Source organism: Cricetulus griseus, chromosome 2 (assembly GCF_003668045.3).
Source record: "Cricetulus griseus strain 17A/GY chromosome 2, alternate assembly CriGri-PICRH-1.0, whole genome shotgun sequence".
Lineage (NCBI taxonomy): Eukaryota > Metazoa > Chordata > Mammalia > Rodentia > Cricetidae > Cricetulus > Cricetulus griseus.
In genome coordinates this window covers 36,414,664-36,424,383 of record NC_048595.1, presented here as the reverse complement: position 1 = coordinate 36,424,383, position 9,720 = coordinate 36,414,664, and the positions used below count along the sequence as shown (strand labels likewise).

Below are 9,720 nucleotides of genomic sequence, written 5' to 3'. Positions count from 1 at the left end.
TGTGCTGCCAGGTTCTCTTTTATTAGCCAATTAGGACAAGAACAGGTCACAAAGTCACAGGAAGTAAGACCAAGAGACTGACAGACAGGTACACAGGACAGAGCATCATGCTGTACTACGCAGGGGGCAGGATCAGGGAAAGAGAGTGGTTTGAGTTTTGTTTCTTCAGCTAACAGAATAAATAAATACAATACACGGTGTTTTTGCCACAGGCTGGTACAACCTCTAAACACAAATGGTCACAAAAGCTTGTTTGGAAAGCAGTCTATATTGCTTATCAGCCTCTGCATAGAGGTGGGGACCCAAACCCCTGGACCATGCTCTAGGGAAGTGAGGAAATGGGACAAGGGAGACCTCACACAGCAAGGAGCAGAGAGGTACAAGACTTTTGCAGAAGGGCTTGTTAAGGGTTCGATCTCCAGGCTCTCTGCCCTGGGTGACCAGCAGGCCTAGGAGGGTTTGTGTCAGCAGAGTGGGAGAACTACTGACAAAAATCTAAGAGAGCTTTGAAAAGCATGGCTAGCTCTGACTTCTGCCATGACAGGATACAACTCCAGGTGGCCTTACTTCTTCTGGGGGAATTTGTAATACCTAGAAATGTTGAGTACCAAGTCCCAGTGACAGTCATTTGCTTCCAGGAATAGACAAACTAGTTTCAGCCCTGCATCTGGTCCCAGATGAGATGTTTCAGAAATATGACTTCCTGAAGCTAACCACAATCCATCAGCCATGGACACTGAACCCTCCTCAGCCCAGAACCCCTCTCTGGCCAAGTCTCTCCTTCTCTGATGTTCCCATGCCTTCGGACTCTCCTGTAAGATTCCAGATCCCAGGGAGATACTCCTCCTTCAGAAACCCTCAACTGCCTGCCTTTGGTGCTTGCTGTGTGGAGGCAGGGTATTAGACTGGATCCTAGGCCTTTTGGCCCCACCTCTCATGAGGCCAGGCCCCTCCTGCTCAGCTGGCCACTCATACTCAACTCTCCTATTTGCTTTCATGCCTCCCCACTTTCTACAGGCCGAAGCCTTCCCCAGTCCAGACTGACCTTACTAAGGTAGGCACTGCTGACTCTGTAGGCCAGTCATGCCAGGCCACCCTCTAAATGTAGGACTGAGGGTTCAGTAATGAGCCAAAGGAATCTATGTAAGTCATCTTGCCCACCCCACCACAGGCATGGAAAAGGAGTAGCCCCCAAGGTTAGCACTGTAATACAAGAAAAAATAGGATCAAATCCAGGTTATCTAACCTAGAAAGGAGCCATCGCACTTACAGGGAAACTGAGGCAGTATCCACAGAGAACTTCATGTATGCAGGATGCATTGTTCCTCAGGAAAACAACAGAAATGTTCTAACTTACATATCAGGCTTCTCTAAGTGTCTGTGCTGGGTCATATTGTAAAATTAAATAAAAAGCCTCTTCCTTCCAAAGCTCTGGGCACAGAATGCTAGGTGCTTGGAAATGGACAGAATCATGTAAGTCATCTTATCCAGACAAAAGCATCCCAGAAGGCACTGGGCTTGCCCAAGGTCACACCACCCTGAAAGGGAGTCTGCAGAGCAGGGTTTCCTAGACTTGTAAGAACACCCCTAACCATGCCAGTGACACCCCTTACCATGCTGCTTCTCCCATAGCTGCCTCTGGGACAGGAAGCCCACAAATCTTGAGACCATGAGTGGCCATAGGGTTTCACTCTCTGATAAGGAAGTCCACAGCCCTGCTGACAGCCTGGCCAATGCTCCCACATGCCCCTCTACAGTCTGGGGAGCTGGTACTTCCAAGGTAAGAAGTAAGAGAAGAAAAGGTAACTTGAGCCTTTCCTAATATCTGGGAGATGCTGTGGGGCTAAGGCTACCTCATGCCTGTTGCTCCAGGGTCACAGAGCAGGGCTGTGTTAAATCTTGGGGCATAGATTGGAAGAGCCGCCTACAGAAGGTTCAGGTTAAGGTGTGTGGGGTGGGGGAAGATAGGCAGGCAGGGCAGAAGAGAAACAAGAAAAAACAAAATTACTAAAATAAAAAACCACAACCCCAAACAAAACACTGTTTGAGAATACAGGACACTAATACAGCCAGCACCAAAGGAAGAAACTAGAGGCAGAGGGAAGGCATAGCAGTTAGATGCAGGTAGGCAAGGAGACAGGATCAAGACAGAGGCAGTGGGGCTGGGGGAAAAGCAAGGGAAGCGAGAGAGAGAGAGAGAGAGAGAGAGAGAGAGAGAGAGAGAGAGAGCAAGAAAGCACGCTGGAGTGAATTTCAGAGGCAAGAGTAGCGGTGGCAATGGGATGGGAGCAGGGGACGGGGTCTGGGGCAGGCAATGCCTGAAAATATAGTTTTATATATTTATATTTATATCTCACATTCCACACATCAACTTACTAGTGGGGAGGGCCGAGAGGGAGGAGGCAATACAGAGGAGGGGGATCTAGCCACTTGCTCACCTCCTCCCTGTTTGACCTCCACCGGGTCCAAGCAGGGACATGCACAGGGTGTGTGGGTTTCACCTGGGGCCTGGGACTCTGAAGAAGGGACACGGGATGAGAGGACTCCAGGCCCCAGCATCCCTGAGCTCTCAAGATTAGTTCTTGGAGAGCCTTCTGGGAATAACCATGGGACTGAGACAGGGGAACACACAAGACCAGACAGTCAGTTGGGAAGTGTATCTAGTCCCAGGGAGGCTGCGTGCTGCTTGGCCCGGAGGCGAAGGTTTTCAATGCTCGTGGTTTTACTGTTCAGGGCAGCTGAGGCAGGTGCCAGGCCTGTAGGGGGCGCCGGCAGCAATGGGGACCCCCACACACCCTGGTGGGCAGCAGCAGCGGCTGACAGGGATTGGTAGTAGGACTGGCAGTGCAGTGAGCTCAGTGGGGCCATGTTGACACCTAGGTAGGGCACCGCAGCAGCCGCGGCCGCAGCTGCAGCAGGCGCCGGGCCTCCCACTTCAAAAGACGAGTAGTGCACCAGGTTGTTGGTGGCGGCCATGTGCTGGCGAAACTGCTCCTGTAGACGGAAGAGGCTGAGCGGGGACGAGGAGTAGGAATGGGTAGGGCCAAGGAGGCCTCCCGCTGGCGCTGCAGGGGTTATGGGCAGGCTGCCTGGGGAATCTGAAAGCAGAGAACAAGAGCCAGGTACTCAGAACAAGAGGATTGGCCTTGGAAGAGAGAGTCCCTCAGCTTCCCATCCCCTTGGTCCTGCAGTGAACATAGACTCTGGCTGACACCAGCACTCATATCAGCCGGGGCATCATCCTCTGAAGGGATCCTTAGGATTAAGAGGGAATTAGTGAAGCTCTGGGGTTCCTGCCTGGACACCCATGCCTGAGTTCCTGGGGAGCCCCTTAATCTTTTCAAGGAATACCCAGGATTCTCATCGCCTCCCGCTGTTCCTCAGCTTACAGTCCCTAGACCCTCCTTGCCTAGCTTAGATTTGTGTCTGAATATACCTCATGCCAGAGCCCTGTTCCTTCTTAACCACAGCTAGGTGGGGGCTCCCAACCCAGAGAAACTTTGTGGAAAAGCAATGAGTATGCCTAGCCTTAAAACAAACCATCTCCAGCCAAGAGCGGTGGTGCACACCTTTAATCCCAGCACACCGGAGGCAGAGGCAGGTAGACCTCTGTGAGTTCAAGGCCAGCCTGGTCTACATAGGAAGCTCCAAGTCAGCTGGAGCTACATAGTGAGACCCTATCAAAAAAGAAAGGAAGGAAGAAAGAAAGGAAGAAAGAAAGAAAGAAAGAAAGAAAGAAAGAAAGAAAGAAAGAAGAGCATCCTCTAGTCCAGAGGCTCTTCAACCTTCCTAGCGATGTGATCCTTTAATACAGTTCCTCATGTTGTGGTGACCCCCAACCTTAAATTATTTTTGTTGCTACTTCATATCTGTAATTTTGCTACTGTTATGACTCATAATGTAAATACCTGTGTTTTCTGATGGTCTTAAGCGGCCCTTAGGAAAGGGTCATCCGACCACCTGCCAATGGGTCTTGACCCACAGATTGAGAACCACTGCTTTAGGCCTCTCAGCAGATGCCCCTTTCACAGGAGCTCCTAATGAACTAGACCCCTGAGATGAGAAAGAATGGGCCAGTCCTAAGAGAAGTTTGAATCTCAGATACCGGTACACTATTCACCCAGCACAACCGGTACATCTGCACTGGCTGTTAAAATATTGGAATAGCTGAAATAACTGCTGATGGCGAAGGGGATCTAGCCATTCCCTCACCTGCTTCCTCCTCAGCCTCCCTGCTGCCCAGGCCTTCTCTTGGAATCATCTATCTAGACCTTTCAATGGCTCAACGACTAAAGGGTGGACACAGGTCACAGGTCTGCTATAGCCAGTCATGCCTGACCGGTCATGCCGCTGAGGACCAGGGGTTGACTAGCCTGCTCTGATCCATACCACATCCTCAGGCCCATCATGCAGACTTGGCTGTTCTCCCTGACCTGTGGGTGACCTTGGGTGTCCTCCCACCCACACCTCACCTGCCTTGGGGCTGCCCCTCTTGCAGCCCAGCACCTTGCTCTCAGATCCGGGGCTCTTTTCAGCTTTGGGCTCCTCGGCCCCAGCCCGGGAGTCCTCCTCACGATCTGGCTGATCTTCAGGGGCTGACTCACTGGCCGATTGCTCCGACAAGCTCAGCTGAAGCTCAGCAGGGGGATCACCACTGGGCAGACTGGGGGGCTGGTCTGCCTCCAGCTGGGTGTCTGAGGCTGGGGCCTCCATCTTGCCTTCTCCATGGGAGCCCTCGGCCTCCTTCTGCTTCTGGAGCTGTTCTTTCTGTAGGCTACGCTGCTTCTTTCGGAACTTGGCCCTGCGGTTCTTGAACCAGACCTGGGGGGCCACAGAGAGGAACAGTTGGGAGGAAAGGCTGTACTCTGAGTAGTCCAGAAGATGTAGGTGATAATCCTCCAACTAACCCCGGCTATCCTTTCCAAATAGACATGAGGGAAGTAGGTGTATCTCTGCACCACCCAAGCAAACGCTAGCTCCCAGACAACTGGACACCATCCGCAAGGTACAGTTGGGAGAGTCAGACCCTACCTGCACACGGGCCTCAGGCAGATTGGTACACATGGCCAGCCTCTCACGCATCACCACGTCTGGGTAATGAGTCTTCTGAAAGGTCTTCTCCAGGGCCTCAAGCTGCTGGGCTGTGAATGCCGTGCGGCTACGACGTTGTTTGCGGTGCTGGGAGCCATAGCGGGCCTCCAAGATGATGTCTTGAAATGTACAGCCGTTGGAGGCAAGCAGAGGGGGCCCATTTAATTATGGGAAATAAGTTTTTAATCTGATACTGCTCTGACCCACTTTGGACATCATCAGAGCTGACCCCTGGCCCTTGGAAATCACCCACCCTCTTTCCACTGGCTGGGGAAAGTCTTTCCCTCCTTCCAACCTCCACTCTCAGAACTACAGAGGACTAACTAAGCTCCAAGCATGGCTGTCAGGCACGTGAGTGTTGGGAGGGTATCCTCCTGATCTGACTGGCATTAAAGGGTGTGTAGATAGATAGTACCCCTAAGATCTTAAAGTCTCAACATACTAGGTCAAGAATAAAAACACATACTTGCAACCCTAGCACTCAAGAGACTGAGACAAGGAGGCTTGCAGGTTCAAGACTAGCCTGATCTACACAGTAGAACCATATCTCAAAAAGAAAAGAAGTCCCAAGATGCTACAATATTCTGAGATGACATGATGCTAATGACCTAAAAGCCATGTCTCAATGACTCTGATATGCTGTGGGCCTTTGATTCTGGCTAGTAAGATTTCCTAGCACCGGAATACTGACCCTTAGCCATGAGAAGCCAGCCTGCCAGCTGGTGCTGATCTCAAGGATGGCTCAGGGGAATTCTCATTGGGCACACTGATCCTCCGTTTCACATCAACTCTCATTCTCTTCCTCGGTCTATATGTCTCTGGTGGGAAAATATGAGATTCCTGGTCTTTTTTCCTAAGCAGAAAGCTTAGCCCTGGCAGGGCCCTCAGCACATGGGAAAGGCTTATTATACTCAGCCTTGACCCTCTCTGGCAACTTCTTCAAGGAAAGAGAGCAAATCCCCACACTTCAAGCTTGGAGGAGAATGGCAAAGATAGTGGACCACTGATTCAACAGGCTTGCCTTGTGTTTGGTAACATGAAAATGAGCCAGGATAAGTATCTCTCTCAGGCTACTGTCTCATCTTTCCCCCTTCTGCCTGACTGGTATCTGGGCTGTAAGTTCCAATCACACAAAAATAGACCTTGTTGATGCTGGAGGGAACTCAATTTGGGTTTGCCTCTGAACAGTACCACGGACCCATCCCCTTGTACCCCTGGGTTAGAAAGCTTTCTACAAAACCCCAAATGGGAAATGTACAGTAAACTCTAAACTTTGGATACTCCTTCAACTAAAGGACGGGCGCTTTATAACTTGTCCCAATCCTAGCCCAGACAGACCTGAGGTTACCCTTGGGCAGGAGAGTGGGTAAGGACCACTTAGTCACATCCATTCTGGTGGAGAGACAGCAGCTCAGCACCCTACTGCCAGCTCCAAAGAATTCAGGGAATGTGGTAGCTAAGGGAGACCAGCTCCCTGGTGCAGCACCTGCCATGGAAGGTAATATTTCCATAGCAATGTCCTCAGAGGGCTCATTGCCTCCTGAATTTTGGCAATTTGAAAGTGGCCTAAACACCCAGTTCCTCTGTTCCTATCATTGGGCATGAGCCTCTGTCCTGAATCTGCTCTGTGCTATAGTCCTTGAGGTAGATGTCACTATCACATTGGGCAAGGAGAATTCACTCCAAACTAGGGAAGTAGCCATAGCGGGGACAGGTTTGCACTGACCACTGCCACACTGGACACTAATGTCTACACTGATCTAAGAAAGGTAACCAGGGACTCAGTTGCTCAGAGGTCTGGCAAGGTCTAAATGAGTAGAACCAGCTGCCAAAACCTCCCTGCCAGGCTGGTACCCCAAGGCAGGCATAGCCCTCAGACCCTCTCCCACTCCTGTACCTTGTCTTCTGCCAATTCTTCCCCCTTTGCAGTGCTTTTAAAAGGCATCTGCCACTTGGCCTGCCACAAGCTTTCCTTTCTTCACCAGCCCATCATACTGCCCTGAGCTGTCCACCATTGGCTCCGGTCACCACGCCCTCTCATGATCTGTGGGCACTAGGTCTTCCAAGGAGCTCTATGAAGTCCTTTACAATTACCTGGCATGTACACAGGCCCATATGCAACAGGATGGGCTTGGACTGGAACACCGTGGACTAGGTGGCATCATTTCCCAGGAAATCTAGCCTGCCATCTATGTCATAACTCCTTTCTCATACCCATTGTTATTATTGGCTACAAAATGGCCTGAAGACTCACGTGTTAAAAGATTTTGTCCCCAGCTGTTGGCACTAGTAAAAGGTGATTTGATCATGAAACTGCTAACCTTATCAATGGATTGACCCATTGATGGATTCATGGCTGAATGGACTGCTAAGAGATAAGGCTAAGGGACAGGAAGTGGACCCCAGGGAGCATGTCTTTGAAGGGTTTATCTTATCCTTGACCCCTCTTTCCCCCTCTCTGCTTTCTGCTTCCACGAGGTAAACAGCTTTACTATGTCAGGTGCTCTCTGACATGATGCCTTGATACAATCCCACAGCAAATGGAGCCAGTCAACCATGGCCCAAGACTTGTAAGACCATGACCCAAAAATAAGACTTTCCTCCTTTTAAATTGTTTCTCTCTGATATTTCATCGCAGCCACAGAAATGCTGGCACTGAAACCAGCGGAGAGACAATCAGAAAAGCAGAAGTCAGAGGACGGGGCTACAGCTCTCTCTTGGATTCTTGGGACTTGCCTTGAGCATTAAGTTCTAGTGACTGTAAGCACAGCCAGGCTTTGCTGACCACCTCACACAGCTTGCCAGCTGTCCTAGCACTATCACCATCCTAGATGAAACTTGGGTCCAGAGAAGAGAGGTGAATGGACAGACAACTAACTACAAGTCTGACCCTACAGTTTTAGCCACACTGCCATGTCCTGACCCCCAACCTCTTCAATACATATTCTCTCTGAGCTTTAGTTTTTTGTCTATAAAATGAAGTAGTAACCTTCTTCATGGGGCTTGAAGACAGGGCGAGAGAAAAAGAGAAGGAGAGGGAAGCAAGACCACACAGTGGCCTGGCATTTAACCAGTATTCAAATCATCAGAGCTGTCATTATTTGTATCTCTCCATGTCCAGTATCCTCCCGAGCCATTCCAGCCCTCTTCCAGCTGCTGCCCAATGAGAGTTCCCTAGGCTAATCCTGTACCTGCTGCCTCCATCTCTGCATCTACAAGACAGGCAGATGAACACCTTCTTTGCAGGTTTGTTATAGAGAACTGAAGGCTGGGGCAACTCCAGGAGGCAGCACAGTGCTAGCAAGTAAGCAGTATTCCACAGCTACTTGGCCAGATGTTGTATAAGCGTGCTGCCAAAGCTAGCACAGCACAGATTTTGACCTGTCATCTATGTTACTGAGTGACCTAAGGCTTTCTAAGATACCTAGAATAAGCTGCTCACACACCCCCTCCCTTTTGCCTTCTTTAGCCTCCCTTTTCATTTCCCAGCGTCCATGACCAGGTCCCCAGGGCCCTTACCAGCGAGGCGCTCAGCCAGTGTAAGCGCATGCACTGAGGGCCGATAGTCTGGGGCATGCTGAGCCTGCTGGGCTGCCTGCTGGTGCAAGTTGTACATGGCGCTGAGTGAATTCATAGCATGTAGGGAGTAGCCATTCACCCCGTAGTGCTGCATGGCGGCATCCGTCTGCAGATGGAAAGAGAGAGAAGGATTGTGAGGTGCGGCTGTTGAATTCTATCCTGAGAGAGACATCGATCCCAGCCCAAAACCTCAATGCTCACTTTACCCTGAGAACTTCTACACCAGATCAGAAGGTGGCCTTTCCTTGCCCACAGAGTGCCCCCGGGACTCCTCTTTCATTCACCCACCCATCCAGGACTCTGAAGGACCTAAGATGCACAGTGAGATGGCTTGGACTGGAATCACAACTTTTTGGCCCTTCAGAGCTTTGAGACTTTGGACAATTCACCTAATTTCTCTGACCCTCAGTTTCTGTATCCAGAGAAGGGCACAAACAGCAGGACTAACCTCCTGGGGTTACTGAGGACTAAGAAGCATTTACAATTTGGCCTGGGATACTATGTGCTCAAAAGTGTTATTGCTAGCTAAGCATGGGGCCCACTCTTAAAATAACACATCTTGGGTATGGAGACAGGAAGATCAGGAGTTCAAGGCTATCCTTAGCTACAGAGCTAGTTCGAGGCTAACCCAGACTACATGAGATCCTGACTCAAAATAAAACAAACAAGCTAGTCTTTGCAACTGCCCAGTCCATTTGCTGCATCATATAACCCTCTCTTCATTGAATTCCCCAGGCATTTACTACTGTGTACATCCACTGACTTACTCACACATGTGTCTGTTCAACCAACACCACCACATTTCCCCGGAGCCAAGTCCAGAGCTGGATTCCCCACTGAGGCATTTGCTCTGATGAGAGTGTAATTTAAAACCCTAATATGCTTCACAGACATAAAACTATTGCTCTTACGGTTACACATTCACTGCCATTACCTCTTTTATTCTCACAAATCTCCAAAAAGCAAGCAAGCCAAGAACCACAAACCCCATTTGCAGGCTTAGGAAAAGAAGAATGCCATGTTAAGGCATACAGCCAATCCAAGGCCTGC

General features: G+C 50.1%; 1 protein-coding gene across 2 annotated transcripts; it reads right to left on the bottom strand.

Annotated features, from left to right (window-relative positions):
• On the bottom strand, positions 1-8,773 carry Dmbx1 (diencephalon/mesencephalon homeobox 1). 2 transcript variants are annotated; one of them, XM_027402522.1, is made up of 4 exons: positions 8,611-8,773; positions 5,032-5,210; positions 4,473-4,821; positions 1-3,098 (listed from the first exon to the last, which is right to left on the bottom strand). In XM_027402522.1, exons 1-4 carry the CDS (start codon positions 8,762-8,764, stop codon positions 2,644-2,646), a joined length of 1,137 nt encoding a protein of 378 aa, XP_027258323.1. In that variant the 5' UTR covers positions 8,765-8,773; the 3' UTR covers positions 1-2,643. The 2 variants fall into 2 exon arrangements, with proteins under 2 accessions (XP_027258323.1, XP_035294822.1); XM_035438931.1 differs by having other exon boundaries at positions 5,032-5,227; positions 8,613-8,764.
• Between the last annotated feature and the right edge of the window lie 947 nt (positions 8,774-9,720).